The 17,233-nt window shown below is 39.0% G+C and overlaps 1 protein-coding gene and 1 non-coding gene across 15 annotated transcripts in view; both read left to right on the top strand.

Annotated features, from left to right (window-relative positions):
* The window catches only part of CNOT1 (CCR4-NOT transcription complex subunit 1), a 111,417-nt gene that overhangs the window by 79,864 nt on the left and 14,320 nt on the right, over nucleotides 1-17,233 (top strand). For 7 of the 14 annotated variants that reach the window (XM_077986303.1, XM_077986302.1, XM_077986300.1 and 4 more), the window contains exons 25-39: nucleotides 1,158-1,337; nucleotides 3,364-3,480; nucleotides 3,751-3,861; nucleotides 4,290-4,367; nucleotides 4,541-4,718; nucleotides 5,529-5,659; nucleotides 7,121-7,417; nucleotides 8,461-8,601; nucleotides 8,694-8,798; nucleotides 9,413-9,532; nucleotides 11,666-11,857; nucleotides 12,699-12,841; nucleotides 13,345-13,453; nucleotides 13,869-14,038; nucleotides 14,712-14,943. In XM_077986303.1, coding sequence (XP_077842429.1) covers nucleotides 1,158-1,337; nucleotides 3,364-3,480; nucleotides 3,751-3,861; nucleotides 4,290-4,367; nucleotides 4,541-4,718; nucleotides 5,529-5,659; nucleotides 7,121-7,417; nucleotides 8,461-8,601; nucleotides 8,694-8,798; nucleotides 9,413-9,532; nucleotides 11,666-11,857; nucleotides 12,699-12,841; nucleotides 13,345-13,453; nucleotides 13,869-14,038; nucleotides 14,712-14,943 — 2,304 coding nt within the window. Of the gene's footprint in view, nucleotides 1-1,157; nucleotides 1,338-3,363; nucleotides 3,481-3,750; nucleotides 3,862-4,289; nucleotides 4,368-4,540; nucleotides 4,719-5,528; nucleotides 5,660-7,120; nucleotides 7,418-8,460; nucleotides 8,602-8,693; nucleotides 8,799-9,412; nucleotides 9,533-11,665; nucleotides 11,858-12,698; nucleotides 12,842-13,344; nucleotides 13,454-13,868; nucleotides 14,039-14,711; nucleotides 14,965-17,233 lie in introns of all 14 variants that reach the window. The other 7 variants (XM_077986299.1, XM_015126303.3, XM_015126304.3 and 4 more) reach the window with 1 other exon arrangement.
* LOC114674505 (small nucleolar RNA SNORA46) lies at nucleotides 2,424-2,558 on the top strand. The gene has a single exon (XR_003725658.1). It is a non-coding gene; the product is annotated as a small nucleolar RNA SNORA46 (small nucleolar RNA).

The raw sequence follows: 17,233 nt of genomic DNA, 5'->3' as shown, positions 1-17,233 counted from the left end.
CCTTAATGGACTAAAGGATATATTGTTGACCCTTTTACATACTCATTTTAAAGGTAGAGGTAATAAACTCAAAGGGAATATGTGTATTTAACCTAGTGGTTTTGGTAAACATTAAATAGTACCAATTTTTAAGGTTTTGTTTTGCAGCTTTTTGAAATAAGCTTAATGTTCTCATGGTGATAGAAAGTTTCATTTGTACTAGTCATTAGTCAAAACTCATTTTCTCCCAGAGACTATTCAGAGTATTTATTACAACCTAATAACTGAGGCCGACTTTGTGAAAAGCATAAAGAATGCCACTTGCCTCCTCAGATTACATGGTAAGACAGTATAGTTGACCCTTGAGCAACATGGGGGTTAGGGTTGCCAATCCTCTATGTAGCCAAATCCTGGTATAACTTTTTATTCCCCCAGAGCTTAACTATTAACAGCCTACTGTTGACCAGAAGCCTTACTGTGATAACACAAATAGTTGATTAACACATATCTTATATGCATATAATACTGTATTCTTAGAATAAAATAAACTGGAAAAAAATATTATGAAGGAAAATTATAAGGAAGAAAAGATATATTTACTATCTGTTAAGTGGAAATGATCATCATACAGGTCTTTATCTTCATGAGGAGGAGAAGAGGAAGTCTTGGTGTCTCTGAGGTAGTGGAGGTATTAATAGAAGAAAATATACATTTAATTTTACTCTGTGTCATTCATATCCTTGTTCAAGGGTCATCTGTACTTGGAAACACCAGAGTTAGCTAAAGATTCCTGTAGATGGAAATTTAGGAAAACATGGTTCTGGAATTTTCCCCATTCTTGGTTACACTGTGGATCTGTTAATGGCAGCTTGTAGATTAGTAATTCAGGTGGAGATAGGGGACTACATGTTTTATGATTTTAAAGCTGAAAATGACCATAAATGTTTCAGTCCCAATCACCTATGGGTTGAGTTGTGATTGACTATGGAATTGAGCATACTCTTCTTCATAGCATCTATCTGGTGTGAAGGAAAGTCATGCTTTAGTATCTAGTTAGTTTTGCAAGGACCCATTATAGTTAGTGCTGTAGAGAGTGCTGTATAGTATGGTTCATAGAAACCAAATGTTATTTTATCATAGTGTAATTCTGTGCTTCCCATGTCGTATTGACTGGCTAGGTTGAAGAGCTGAAGGAAACCGTGAAAGAAGAATTTATGCCTTGGGTTTCACAGTATCTGGTTATGAAGAGAGTCAGTATTGAGCCAAACTTTCATAGCCTGTATTCAAACTTCCTTGACACGCTGAAGAATCCTGAATTTAACAAGATGGTTCTGAATGAGACCTACAGAAACATTAAAGTAAGAGTTGGTTCTTGTATTTTCTTTAATTATTGCTTTGAATTTAGAAATATTTGATTATATAGGTAGGATTTTTGATATTTTTTGATATATATTGTCAATTTTATGTACCTCTGGAAATTGCTGTAGATTTTGTTTCTTACATGGAACTAAATTTTATGAAGAACTTAAACTTATAGGCATACCCTGTGCATTTTCTTTGAAAGTAACCACTATTATAAATTGTTTTTGTCATTCCATACATGATTTTAGAACTTTACCATTGTTATGCATAAACAGCATAGTATTGGTTAGCATATTCTGTATGGTGTCACCCTCTGTACATCCTTTTCACTTTTTTTTCGCTTGCTTTTTTTTCTCCCCTGGATATTATTCGTGATAATGCTCTTTGCTGTAGTCCTTTGTTTTTTTTCTTTTTAATTTTTTTGAGGCGTGGTCTCACTCTGTTGTCTAGGCTGGAGTGCAGTGGTGCGATCTCGGCTCACTGCAGCCTCCACCTCCCAGGTTCAAGCTATTCTCTTACCTCAGCCTCCCGAGTAGCTGGGATTACAGGTGTACCACCACGTCCAGTTAATTTTTGTATTTTTAGTAGAGACGGGGTTTCACCATATTGGCCAGGCTGGTCCCGAACTCCTGACCTCAGGTGTTCCACCCTCCTCAGCCTCCCAAAGCGCTGGGATTACAGGCATGAGCCACTGTGTCTGGCCAGTCCTCTTTTTTAAAAAACAGAAAATATAGTCTTGTGGAAAACCATTGTATGGATTTGTATTGCTGCTGGGCATTTGTGTTGTTAATCACTTCAACTATTATAAACAATACTGTCCTGAATGTTTTCATTTGTATCTTGTGGTCTTCAAGTGCCAGATATCTTTATACTCAAATCTGTTTGTGGAATAGCTGTTATCTAGGATTCTGTGCAGTTTAAGATCAATCTCTACTGAGCCGAGGCTTATTCAACAAAATTCAAGTATTTTAATTTCTAAACCATCATTTATTTCTTAGGAGGAAAAACTTCTAGAACCAGCATACAAGCATACAGCTATGGTCATTCTTTGCTCAATAACTTAGGTCATTGGTTTAGGAACCAGCACTATATTTAAACCTGTGGATGGAAATATTCCCCATTCTTGGTTACGCTGTAGTGCAAAAGAATTCCTGGCTCTCTGTTGCACAGCTGACTTGTGCCATTCTGCTGTTGCTGTATGGAGTTAAGGAACATGGCTCTATTTCGTTTTTATTATCTGATAGCAAGGCGGTTGGGATACATAAAAGTTTTCACATACTCCACAGCAAAGTTTCAAGACCTTGGTTTTTAAACAGAAGTTTAAATATAACCCTAAATCAAGAGGTACCACAGAGTAGATGGGTATATACATGTGTGCATACCTGCAGCCAAAACACTCTCCTATGTTAATTCTGTCCCCCTTAGAAAAACAGTAACTGGAGAATCAATTAAATGGTTTGGGTTTTTTAGAAATTTGAAAAGAAGTATATAAACAGTATTATACTCTATCTCAGAAAGTTATCTTAGTTGACTGCAGAGATTTGTTAATGCCTGGATATACTGAGGATTGCAATAGGAGGGTAATTTGATTATATTCCTTTGTGTACTTGCTTCCTTTAAGGACTTAAGCATGGCTATCATCCTCATTTAAATTAAGTTAGCACTTCAAAATAGCTTTGTAGTTAGGTCTCTGCTTTAAACCTAGCTAAGGTTTTCAGAGTTGAAAATACTTTTCTAGGGGAGGATAGCTGACACATAAGTTTGTGTTCCTTTTGAATTTTGTACAATGTGTTTGTACCTATTTTGAAAAAAAATGTAAAGACTTCTTAAAGGTAAAAATGGCACTGTTGAATCATGAACACAGCAAAATGATACTGATAATGATATACAGAGTAATTCTACTTTGGGGCCTGTTGTTAGAAATGATGACTTGTCTTTAGGATAATGGAATTCTCAAATACTTAGTTGAGTTTTCTTTCATAAGCTCATTCTCATATCTTTCTTAATCTTACACTATTTCAGGTGCTCCTGACCTCAGATAAAGCTGCGGCCAATTTCTCAGATCGTTCTTTGCTGAAGAACTTGGGACATTGGCTAGGAATGATCACATTAGCTAAAAACAAACCCATCTTACACACTGTGAGTTTCAGCTAAATGTGTAAAAATTGAGAATCTTCAGCACATTATGATTACAAGTATTGGCTGTTTGGAGCTATTTGATGATTATTGGGGTTTTATAAGACCTTGGCCCATGTTTTGAGTTGTTAACCCCTTTTTGTAAGACAAGGACTAGACATTATGTTGATTCCTGTTTTGGGGATAAGCTTGGCAAAATACTTTTCTTTGGTTATGTTATACCATTTTGGGGGGGTATATTCCCAGCTTTTGAAAGTATTTTTCTTATTCTAGGACTTGGATGTGAAATCATTGCTGCTAGAGGCTTATGTTAAAGGACAACAAGAATTGCTCTACGTGGTGCCCTTTGTTGCCAAAGTCTTAGAATCTAGCATTCGTAGTGTGGTGAGTAGATTTTAATATTTTATTTATGGCTAATTCCTAAGCATTGCTTTGTTTTAGCATGAGATCAAGAGATTATATTCTTAGTTCTTGTGAGGTAAAGCTAGTTAAGTCTGTTTTCCTTTATGGCACTTGGATTTCCAATTTGAGAGGCTGGGTAAAAGAGGAAAGATTGTGATGGTTGGCTTTGGTTTTTGGTGTTTTGTTTTGTTTTGTTTTTGAAATGTGATATAGGTGAGAAGGCTAGGGGTTTTGTTATGGCTACACAGGTATAAGTGTTTATTTTTGTTTTGTTTTTTTTATCCTTGTTTTTTGTTTTTTATTTGTTTTACACCCCCCCCCCCCCCACTTATGTTGTGTTGAAATTGTTTTAAATAATCCAAATTAAAGGGCACCTTTTGGGCCAGCTTAACATAATAGCTCTTCTTTAGGTTTTTAGGCCACCAAACCCTTGGACAATGGCAATTATGAATGTATTAGCTGAGCTACATCAGGAGCATGACTTAAAGGTAATTTACTGCTTCCTTGTCCTCTGGAACATTCTTTGCCTTCACATTATTAAAACTTGCAGTGAAGGCAGGGTATTTTGGGGGAAGTACTATAGTAACTGAACGTAGCATATATTATGAATAAAACTAAAATTTTCTTTTAAAAATTCTAATCCAACTCTGGAACTATGCAGTTAAACTTGAAGTTTGAAATTGAGGTTCTCTGCAAGAACCTTGCATTAGACATCAATGAGCTAAAACCTGGAAACCTCCTAAAGGATAAAGATCGCCTGAAGAATTTAGATGAGCAACTCTCTGCTCCAAAGAAAGATGTCAAGCAGCCAGAAGAACTCCCTCCCATCACAACCACAAGTAAGTGTGCTAAGTAGTCAAGGAAGGCTTCTGTTAGCCAGGATATTCTCTTAAATGGTACATGTCCACGTCTATAGCAAACTATAATTTCCCACATAATGTAGTGGTGAAACTTTGTATGCATTTTGGTGAGCCTTCTAATTATCAAGCAAAAGTAATGACTACGCCTTGTGTTACCATCTTAGATTCTATCCTGGCAGTTCATGCATATTATTAACTAAATGTGATTTAATCAGTTGCCTCTCATATCCTAGCTAGGCTGGTTATCTCTGTTGTGTGAAGTTCCGGAAATAACTGCATACTATGATGGCCTGTTAACCCCTCAAATCTGGGTATGGCTACACCTGCTCAATCTGCCAAGGGAATTGGACTGTTTTATCTACATGAAGAAGATGAGAGAAGGGTGCAGGAGTGTTGGATGATTGGGAGTTGTGGTTAGAATAAATTGAGCTTTTCTTTCTCAGTCCTCAGCAGCTGAGAATCCCCAGATAAACCAAGAAACAGGCTAGGTTGAAAACAGACATCTTAATATAGACTGAGTTTGTAGGACTTGGGCCTGAGAATGTGGCATGGCTGCTCAGTTGATTTCTGTGCTGTGGGGCACTGCCACTGACATACTTTTAACGTGCTTGGTGTATATCTCTGTTATAACAGAATTTCCCTTTCAGGGTGGGAAAAATAAGACCTGCTACATCCTTCCCTCCTCCCCCAATTAGTTTAATTAGATAATGACCACTTAATATTAAGCTAATTTTATAGTAAAGTCAACAAATGTACTTTTAAAATCTCTTTTTATTACTTTACATTTAGCAACTTCTACTACACCAGCTACCAACACCACTTGTACAGCCACGGTTCCACCACAGCCACAGTACAGCTACCATGACATCAATGTCTATTCCCTTGCGGGCCTGGCACCACACATTACTCTAAATCCAACAGTAAGTAAACACTGCTTCATTCTCCCAGCTTCTAGTTTGTGATAAAGTAAACTTTGTTTGTGGTCACCTTTTCTTCAGCTCTTTGCCCTTCCCTCTGGATTCCTAGGTTGTAGAGTTTGTCAGAGAGGATGGAGATCTAGAACTGCTGTGTAGTTCAGTTGGGATTTTTCTTCTTCCCTTAAGAAATAGAGTGACTAGATGTTGGTTATATTGGTTCCTCATATCCAAACCCATGATACTAAAATTTAGCTGTCAATAAAATCACAATCTCCAGGAATTCCTTACACAGAGTAAAAGATGCTTAATGTATACCATAGCTTTTTATTTTCTTTATCTTGTCACTTTAGCCTTCTGCAGTAAGCCATTTCTTCCAGCTGATGGCTGGAAATGAGCTGATCGTGCATGTGTATAAAATTTGTAGGCTAAGATCTCGAAGTAGGACTTAGTACTTTGAGTTATGTTGTTGTGGCCTGGGTTCCGGAAGGAGGTCTGATATAATATGGTCATGTAAGATGACCGCTCATCAATCCTTTTTCCTATACTTAGTATTTGCTTTGTACATTCAAGGGGAAATTGTATTATTATCTTTAGTCTTTTATTCTACTTAACAGAATATATAATCCAGAATCAGGTGAGTGGAGTTTTCGTTGTCCTTACTTTTTAGAAACTGAAAATGTTCACAAATACAGGAGTAACATTAATACATTGAGCTTTTTATTAAAAGGAATTGAAAGGGTATCAGAGAAATTTTAACCTTTTGTCCACCCCCCCGCCAATAGACATGCTACTTAGTTTTAGAGGGGCGGAGTGAGAGGCAGTGAGACACCTAGATCCAAAATTATGATTCATCTTTAGAATACTCTCAGTGTTCTGAACACTGTTATATGCTAGTTTATTTTATTGTTTTAATTCAACAAGTTAAAGGGACCAAGTAAGTTTTGGGGCATAATTTATGCCTACAATAAAAGATTAGAAACAGCCTTTCAAGTGAAGCCAAACATTTCAGTGGGTACTGTAAAATGCTCACTATTCTGATGAATTAATTTTAATATTAATAGTTTTTGTGGGAAGTCTTTTTTCTGTAAATTTGATTCTTTTTACATTTTTCAAGCTAATAGAGAAGTTGCTTTCTTTTAAGAGCACTTGAGCCACAAATTTTAAATAAGCCAGCAGTGTGTCTTTAAGTAGTTAATGCATTATTATAATGAACAGCTTGTCCATTAAACTTGGATTTTAAAAAAAGACATATATATATTATTGCGTATCATAGGGTATACCGAATACTTTTCCCTGTGTGGAGCCCAGTTTTCTGTTACCCAAATTTTCCATTGGTTAACTTTTAAGTAGAAACTGGTAGTTTTTGGTTAACCTTGATTTACAAAATCATGAGTGTGTTTGCCAGTAGGAATTGGATTGTCTTATTTAAACAAGGTGTTGACTTTGTCCTCCCCAACCCCCCAGATTCCCTTGTTTCAGGCCCATCCGCAGTTGAAGCAGTGTGTGCGTCAGGCAATTGAACGGGCTGTCCAGGAGCTGGTCCATCCTGTGGTTGATCGATCAATTAAGATTGCCATGACTACTTGTGAGCAAATAGTCAGGAAGGATTTTGCTCTGGATTCGGAGGAATCTCGAATGCGAATAGCAGCTCATCACATGATGCGTAACTTGACAGCTGGAATGGCAATGATTACATGCAGGGAACCTTTGCTCATGAGCATATCTACCAACCTAAAAAACAGTTTTGCCTCAGCCCTTCGTGTAAGTTGGCTATTTCGTTGATATAGGTACAAAACATATTACTACTTGTCTGTAATAAGTTTTTTCTTTGCCTGTATATGGCACTGGGCATTACCACTTATTGTTAATAATCACTATATTTGTTTGATAACTTCCATCATTTTGGATTGTAATTCTGTGAGGCAAAGCATCATGGCTGTGCTTTTTTTTTTCTTTTTTTGCTGTTGTATCCTCAACACAATGTTTGACAGATAGTAGATACCCATATATTTATTGGTTTAAATAAATTAAGATTTAAAAAGGAAATGTGAAATCTAACAATACTCATTTCTGTTAATCAGGAAGGATGAAAGCTGTTTGAGAAGGCTGATACAAAATGACTTAAAGTGATGTTGCATGTGCACACACTTTTCAGATAATTCACTTACTAGTTTTGAGTCTCAGATATCATGGTTATTCAGGTATCATGATTAGTAATTTGTTTACTGCTTACTGATTTTTTTTGGGGTTTTTGCCTTTTTTTTTTAATGTTTGTTTCATGAGACAGGGTCTCACTCTGTAGCTTAGGCTAGAATGCAGTGGTGCAGTCTTGGCTCACTGCATCCTCCACCTCTGAGGTTCAACTGATTCTCATGCTTCAGCCTCCCAAGTAACTGGGATTACAGACATGTGCTACCACGCCCAGCTAATTTATGTATTTTTTTAGTAGAGAAGTGCTTTCACCATGTTGGCTAGGCTGGTCTCGAACTCCTGGCCTCAAGTGGTCTACCTGCCTCGGCCTCCCAAAGTACTGGGATTACAGGTGTGAGCCACCATGTCTGGCCTGCTTTACTGATTTTAAGACATGTTCACCATAAACTGATAAGGTGTCTAGGATATTTTTGTCTTAAAAGTGAGAAAGCTGTTAAGACTATTTCAAGATCACAGCTGATTGATTCATAAGTAGAGTCAGAACTTAAAATGCATTTGCCAAATGCACTGCATTTTCTACTATCCTGTCTGTCCACATTAACTTTCAAGTCTTTTTTTTTCTATTCCCCCCACTCCCCCACCTCCATTAATAGACTGCTTCCCCACAACAAAGGGAAATGATGGATCAGGCAGCTGCTCAGTTAGCTCAGGACAATTGTGAGTTGGCTTGCTGTTTTATTCAGAAGACTGCAGTAGAAAAAGCAGGCCCTGAGATGGACAAGAGATTAGCAACTGTAAGTGTTTAGAATTTGCCTTTTAAGATTTTATTTCTTAATTTAGGGAAGTGCCTTATAACAAGAACCTCAGTGACTTTTTTTGTTTGCAGGAATTTGAGCTGAGAAAACATGCTAGGCAAGAAGGACGCAGATACTGTGATCCTGTTGTTTTAACATATCAAGCCGAACGGATGCCAGAGCAAATCAGGCTGAAAGTGAGAATTGGGGCCGTGTCTCTCCCCATTCTGTCTTTGTTTTATTTTTAATGTTCTTGTTGATTGAACTCCTTACTGGGACTAGGACAGCAGGGTTAAATGTTGTTTATGAGAAAACATCTTAACTTGTTAGCATTTCACTTAATGGCTGCCTGTGGAGCAGGTATGGAAATAGCTCTAAATTCCCTTGCTCCTCCAAAGTTGTTGAAATGCTACTACTGTAAGGAGTTCATGTGCCTTAACTAGTTTTCATGTTTCCCACCTTGGGCTTCTCACATTAATGGTTGCTTATTGTTCCCAGTGAGACAGTGATAAATCTGATAATACTTACCAACTCCAAGGGAGAATTGCACTGGCATCGTCCCATGTGAGGCACTTTCCAAGAGAAACTTTCAGTTAATTTATAAATGAGGTGACTCTTAGCAGGATTCAGGGAAATGAGAAGCCCTCTTCTGAACTGCATTTGTTAGTGTGCATGTATGCTTAATCATACTGTCACATGTTGTAATGACTCTTGTGTCCCTGAGCTTACTCACATGCAGACTTTCCACTTTCAGAACAGTTTATTTTGATTATTGAGTGAATTCTGTCAAAATAGATTTTCTTCTTTCAAGGTTGGTGGTGTGGATCCAAAGCAGTTGGCTGTTTACGAAGAGTTTGCACGCAATGTTCCTGGCTTCTTGCCTACAAATGACTTAAGTCAGCCCACAGGATTTTTAGCCCAGCCCATGAAGGTAAATGTGTTTTAGATTAAATTGAGTGTTTTGCCAATTAATTTAAATGTTTTTGACATTTAATATATGTTTTTGACTTGCTTCCTGGGAGAATAATTTACAGGGGAACCTATAGTTTTTGAGTTGTAGGTATTCTTTGTGTCCAATTAAGTATGACATACAGGGGATTAAAGAAAAAATTGACGTGGGTGTGGGTGATTTATCTTTAAGGTTTGGCCTAATTAGAGGAATTTGCATGGTAACATAATAACTTTTGGGTTTTTATATTTAAATTTTATTATTTATTTTTTTGAGACAAGGTCTTTCTCTGTCACCCAGGCTGGAGTGCAGTGGCGCAATCTCAGCTCATTGCAACCTCCACCTCCCAGGCTCAAGCGATCCTCCCACCTCAGCCTCTTGAGGAGCTAGGACTACAGGCGTGCACCACCTTGCTGAGCTAATTTTTGTATTTTTTATAAAGATGGGGTTTTGCCATGTTACACAGGCTAGACTCAAATTCCTGACCTCAAGTGATTGCCCATCTCAGCCTCGTAAAGTGCTAAGATTACAGGCCTGAGCCATTATGCCCAGACTTCCCATTTTTTAAATAAAAGAATTTTCTAAAATTTTCAAAGGTGTTTACAGAAAACTTGGAAATATAGGGAAAAACATTTTCCAGCTGAACCAGTTGAGAGTAAGTTGCTGACCTGATAGCCCTATCACTCCTGAATCCTTTGGTTTGTATTTCTTATAAAAAAACCTTTTTCCTATGTGACCACAGCACAACCATTAAGGTCAGAAATGAATACTAATACCTTACTCCATGTAATTCATAGACCTCATTCAAGTTTCACCAAGTATCCCAATAATGTTTAGTAAAAGACCTGTTTTAGAATCACACATTTCTTCAGTTGTCATATTTTTAAAGTCTCCCTCAGTTCTAGCTGGTATAGGTAACTCAGTTTTTCCTTATCTTTCATGACCATAACACTTCTGAAGATTATAGGCTAATTATTTTCTTTTTTTCTTTTCTTTTTTTTTTTTTGAGACGGAGTCTTGCTCTGTCGCCCAGGCTGGGGTGCAGTGGCCGTATCTCAGCTCACTGCAAGCTCCGCCTCCCAGGTTTACGCCATTCTCCTACCTCAGCCTCCCGAGTAGCTGGGACTACAGGCGCCCGCCAACCCGCCCGGCTAGTTTTTTTTGCTTTTTTTGCTTTTTTTTTTTTTTTTGAGACGGAGTCTCGCTCTGCCGCCCAGGCTGGAGTACAGTGGCCGGATCTCGGCTCACTGCAAGCTCCGCCTCCCGGGTTCACGCCATTCTCCTGCCTCAGCCTCCCGAGTAGCTGGGACTACAGGCGCCCGCCACCTTGCCCGGCTAGTTTTTTGTATTTTTTAGTAGAGACGGGGTTTCACCGTGTTAACCAGGATGGTCTCGATCTCCTGACCTCGTGATCCACCCGTCTCGGCCTCCCAAAGTGCTGGGATTACAGGCTTGAGCCACCGTTTTTTGCATTTTTTAGTAGAGACGGGGTTTCGCCATGTTAGCCAGGATGGTCTCGATCTCCTGACCTTGTGATCCGCCCGTCTCGGCCTCCCAAAGTGCTGGGATTACAGGCTTGAGCCACCGCGCCCGGCCAGGCTAATTATTTTCTAAATGGCTTGATTTATTTGTCCAGTGTATTCTCATGGCTAGATTCAGATAATGCATTTTAAAAAATAGGAATAGCTCAGAAGTAATGCTGTATTCTTATTCTGTCCTATCAGGCTTTGACAGCTGGACTGAGTACTATACTTTTCATGGTTTGAAACACTTTCTTAGGATGTAGAGGGCTTAGTAGATGGTGCAAGTGGTGCTGCCCTCAGTCTGTCCCATTATTACTAATGCTCTCTTTTATCACTTGATTATGCTGCTGTCTGCCAGGTTTTCCTCTCTCAAATGAAACACCTCTTCCTTTGTGCCACCTTGTACTGCCCCACTTGATAGTATTAATTCTGAATAGCTCAGGAAGAAGGAAAAGAAGAGGCCCTCCATGTTTGAATGTAAAAATAAGAAAAAGGGAGTAAACATACTAATAGACCTCTATTTGATACATGTGTCAATAAAAAACCTTAACATTCTTTTGTCTCTTGTTGGTTGTTTCCTTCTCTAAAACAGCAAGCTTGGGCAACAGATGATGTAGCTCAGATTTATGATAAGTGTATTACAGAACTGGAACAGCATCTACATGCCATCCCACCAACTTTGGCCATGAACCCTCAAGCTCAGGCTCTTCGAAGTCTCTTGGAGGTTGTAGTTTTATCTCGAAACTCTCGGGATGCCATAGCTGCTCTTGGATTGCTCCAAAAGGTTGGTTCTTAAGCTATTACTTTTAGAAAATGCTAGGTGTGTAAACATTTATTGACCTCCGCCACCATCTACATATTTATACAGTTAAGCTTAAGATTTCATAATATAAATCAAGTTCTATAAGTAGGTGATTTTTTTTTCCCAATGTAGAATGTAGTCATAGAAGTTTTGAATGGTAAAATTGGAAATCTTTATTTTTTTCTTAAAGATATTCCTGAGATATGATTTGAAGAAACTTTAAAAGCCCTTCAGTTGTGTGTATGTGTGTGTGTGTGTGTGTGTTTAAGAGACAGGGTCTCTCTCTGTCACCCAGGCTTGAGTGCAGTGACGTGATCATGGACTCAAGTGAGCCTCCCACTTTACTGTCTCGAGTAGCTGGGATTACAGGTGCGCACTGCCAAGCCAAGTTAATTTTTAATTTTTTTTGTAGAGACGGGTCTTGCTTTGTTGCCCAGGTTGTTCTCAATCTCCTGGGCTCAAGTGGCCTTCCCTCCTGAGCCTCCCAAAGCATTGGCATTATAGGCATGAGCCACTGAGCCCAGCTGCCCTTTAGATTTTGAGGGACAAGTTGATCCAAGAATTTGGATCAGGGTAGGTAGGGAGCCCTGGGTTTTAACTACAGCAAAGCCTTTTATGACAATGAAGAGCACAGAATGAACTTAAACCAGATAGAATTTAGAGTGTGTGTGATAGGCAACTGAAGGGGATGTTTGGAGAGTGGAAAGGACAGGGAGGCTTTGGAAGGTATTTGGTACTTGGCATTGAGATTTGGTTTCTGGCTATGATAGTTGGGCCAAGCACCATATTTTCCATGGGTCTGAACACTTTCTTTCTCCTATAGGCTGTAGAGGGCTTACTAGATGCCACAAGTGGTGCTGATGCTGACCTGCTGCTGCGCTACAGGGAATGCCACCTCTTGGTACTAAAAGCTCTGCAGGATGGCCGGGCATATGGGTCCCCATGGTGCAACAAACAGATCACAAGGTCAGTAGCCATCTTCGAAAAGTAGTGAGTATTGGATCGCGACTGCCTTTTGACATAGATAGTACTGTTTATGTCCAGGGGTTTCCCTTTTTTCTAGTAGGTAGATGGGACACTTGGACTTCCTACTTCTGAGAGGTGAGAATTGTTAAGTAGTTGTTTTCCATCTGGTCTCTACCTTCTCCCCATGTTGGATATAGAAAACTAGTACCTTATTTTGGGCAATAAATTGTAGGTCATTGTTTTAAAAGGTTTCAGTGATTTCTCAGAAGTGGTATTCATGTATAAGTATTTTAATGTCTTAAATGGAATCCTCTGTATCCTAGGTTTTGAAAGCAAAGCCTGGGCTATCTGTTCTATTTCATTACTGGCTGTTTTTCAATTTGGACACTGATTTACAGTTGAATCTCAAGGCATTCTTAATTTGGAGCACATTTCCATTGAGTACAATGGGCACATACAGTATGGTTAAGCCTATATGAGTAAAGATACTGAATTTTTTCTAGGTGCCTAATTGAATGTCGGGATGAATATAAATATAATGTGGAGGCTGTGGAGCTGCTAATTCGTAATCATTTGGTTAATATGCAGCAGTATGATCTTCACCTAGCGCAGGTATGGAAGGAATTTACTTGCAAGGACAAAAGGACTCAGGGAAGTATGTTTGCTCTTTTTTTTTTTTTTTTTTTTTTTTTGAGACGGAGTCTTGCTGTGTCTCCCAGGCTGGAGTGCAGTGGCCTGATCTCGGCTCACTGCAAGCTCCATCTCCTGGGTTCACGCCATTCTCCCGCCTCAGCCTCCCAAGTAGCTGGGACTACAGGCGCCCGCCACCACGCCCTGCTAGTTTTTTGTATTTTTAGTAGAGACGGGGTTTCACCATGTTAGCCAGGATAGTCTCGATCTCCTGACCTCGTGATCCACCCGCCTCGGCCTCCCAAAGTGCTGGGATTACAGGCTTGAGCCACCGCGCCCGGCCGTATGTTTGCTCTTAAGTGTTTTCCCTCTTACGTTGTGTTTTCTGTGTTGCCAGTCAATGGAGAATGGCTTAAACTACATGGCTGTGGCATTCGCTATGCAATTGGTAAAAATCCTGCTGGTGGATGAAAGGAGTGTTGCTCATGTTACTGAGGCAGATCTGTTCCACACCATTGAAACCCTCATGAGGATTAACGCTCATTCCAGAGGCAATGCTCCAGAAGGGTGAGGATTAAACACTTTGAGATCCCTGTGCATTTAGTAGTCTCCTAATATCTTTAGGGATGAATGTGCAGACTTACTAACATTACTTGTTAAAACTGTTTTACCAACCACATATGGGTGGGTAGCTTTGGTAAGGGCTAATATTGTCACTTGAAGTATGAACGCTTAATTGACTGCGAAGTCTTCTTGGCACAGAGCAGTACATACGGTACCAGACTTAGTGTCAGAGTCCTGTGTTTAAGCCCTGGTCATGCCACTTAAAAGATTTCTGATTTTAGGCAAATTGACTCACCCTCCTTAAAACTATTCTTTATAGAAAATGGGAATAATTTCTCAAAGAACTATTGGAAATCAAGAGAAGTAACGTAAAGAAAGCGTGGTACATACTAGGCAAGCAGTGAATATTTGCTGACTCTGAACATCAGCTTCATTTAAATGAACACGTTTTTTGGGCAAGAAGTAGCTTAACTGAGGGCAGTCGTTTGCATGTTACGTGCTCATGAGCAAGCGGATAAGAGACTAAGGATAGTTTTGTTTCAGTGTGGAAGTGGTAAAGCAAAGTGGTAAACCACCACTCTTGTGGTTGCTGTTAAATAAGTAAACTGTACATCTGTATGTCTGTAAAATCACAGCTATGGGTAGACTGATTTTCACCCTGGATTTATTGTACTAGATTGCCCCAGCTGATGGAAGTAGTGCGATCCAACTATGAAGCAATGATTGATCGTGCTCACGGAGGCCCAAACTTTATGATGCATTCTGGGATCTCTCAAGCCTCAGAGTATGATGACCCTCCAGGCCTGAGGGAGAAGGCAGAGTATCTTCTGAGGGAATGGGTGAATCTCTACCATTCAGCAGCAGCTGGCCGCGACAGCACCAAAGCTTTCTCTGCGTTTGTTGGACAGGTAGAGCTTTTGGAAAGAAAGGTGCTTTTTATTCAACATAAGTAGGGTGTGATGCCTCCAATATTAAAGCTCAGTATTACGTACCTGTGGTCAGACAGTTACCTCCATACTCATGCAAACCCAGTCATCATTGTATGGTTAAATTACAGCCTGTTTTCTCATGGTTGATCACTAAGCAATAAAGGCAACATTCCCTCTCACCATTGATTCTGTATTCCATTTCAGTTGTCACAGCTACAAAGTACAATGGGTCAGATAATGAATAATGAAACTACAAAGTGTATTTACTAGCACTGATGGGACTGTGGGCTAATAAATATGTGAAATTCTCACAATAGCCCACATTAAAAAAAATGACAAAAATGCTTACTTAAATGGTAGAATGTTTTATTGTATTTTCTAATTTAAATATCTACCTAAATTAGACATGTTCCTTTGGAAAATATCTACCTAAATTAGTGACATGTTCCTTTGGAAAATAATTTTCAGTATTTTCATTAGATTTGATACAAATTGGACTTTGACTTAAAAGTGTTAGGAACAAAGCTCCTAGCTGAAAATCAGATTTGGCAGGAATGTCTGTGAATAGGATGAACAGGAAAAATGTCAGAACCAAGCCATAGTACCCTTTAGCATTCTGTTTTTGATCGTCACTGGTTGCTTTCAGTGACTGTGAGGGAATCACACAATAAGTTCATGTGTCCTAATTATAATATAACTTGGCAAGAGTGGTACTTTTCCTGAATTGACCTTGGAATTTCCTTTATTAGAACTGTTGTAATTCTTTTTCAGGGTGAGTTGTCTGCTTATTTCTGCAGATTGACCATTATATTTCTTCAGACTGGACCCAAAACTTTTAGGTATATTGCTAAAGAAAGATTACAAATTAGGTCTCTTTTCAAATTAATGACAATTGAATGTGGAAGAGCTGACTTCAGTTCTAGAAGTTATTTGAAATTAGGTTTACTTTTCTTTTCTTTTCTTTTTTTTTTTTTTTTTTTGAGACAGAGTCTGGCTCTGCCGCCCAGGCTGGAGTGCAGTGGCCGGATCTCAGCTCACTGCAAGCTCCGCCTCCCGGGTTCATGCCATTCTCCTGCCTCAGCCTCCCGAGTAGTTGGGACTACAGGCGCCCGCCACCGCGCCCGGCTATTTTTTTGTATTTTTTAGCAGAGACGGGGTTTCACCGTGTTAGCCAGGATGGTCTCGATCTCCTGACCTCGTGATCCGCCCGTCTCGGCCTCCCAAAGTGCTGGGATTACAGGCTTGAGCCACCGCGCCCGGCCTAGGTTTACTTTTCAAAATGAATGTTACTTAGTAAATCATACTGAGTATACTTCTCCCCTAAAAGAATCCAGGGAATTACAAAGCATACCCTACTGAAAAATTATTACTGCATGTTTATAGTCTGATTTGTAATTTGAATGGAAAAAATTGGAATCCATTGGTCTTTCCGATCATTACTATTTCATGGGTATGGATGTGGCACCTGTCTCAGCCCTTCCTGCTGGCTTATTTGCTCTCATTTCATCTTTCTCTTGAAAACGATAGTGTATTATACTTTTCTGTGCTGTTTTGTGTCCTTCTGAAAATTCTTTCCTTCTTGTGCTCCTACTTGACCATAGTACTCTGTCCTTATTCCTCAGTCACTTTTAGTTTTACAGATACCAATGTAGACAAAGTCCCTTTGCCATGCTGGCATTCTGTCCTAGTAGGGTGCAGTATTATCATAGTCTAACCAATTCAGTTGTCTTTATTGCTTATCAGGGACAGTTGTTTCAGAAATTTCAAGGTAACCTTGAAGTTTTTTTTTCTGAACTTGGTTTCTCTGTTTAGTAAGTACTGACCTGTTCTTCCTCTGTAGCCTTAATGCATATTTCACTGTTGTCTTTTTTGTTTGTTTGTTTTAAAGGAGTGAGGGGAACTAGCCAAATAACATTCCCGCTGTGCTTCACTTCTAGTTCATATGTCATATAGTTTCTAATTTTTCCTTTCTTTTAAATAAACTTGTGTTTCCCACATTATTTTAACTTAGTATAACATTTTATTACATTAAAATACCTAGATCAGATTTGTGTGTATTTCCATTTGGTACTTACCTATTGTACAAATTATTGATTTTTCTGGGGGTAGCTTGTTGGAGTTTTAAAAGCTTTGTTATTAAGTCAGTTTGAGGAAATTATCTTCAAATCCTTGAGAAGTAAATTACCTTAAATTCTGTGAGAAAGTAAAATACATGCAATTTAGTCTCCTCTTTGGAGTCCACAATGTCTTAATGTGACTTAAAGTTACG

Source organism: Macaca mulatta, chromosome 20 (genome assembly GCF_049350105.2).
Source record: "Macaca mulatta isolate MMU2019108-1 chromosome 20, T2T-MMU8v2.0, whole genome shotgun sequence".
NCBI lineage: Eukaryota > Metazoa > Chordata > Mammalia > Primates > Cercopithecidae > Macaca > Macaca mulatta.
This window is presented reverse-complemented; position numbering and strand designations above follow the sequence as displayed.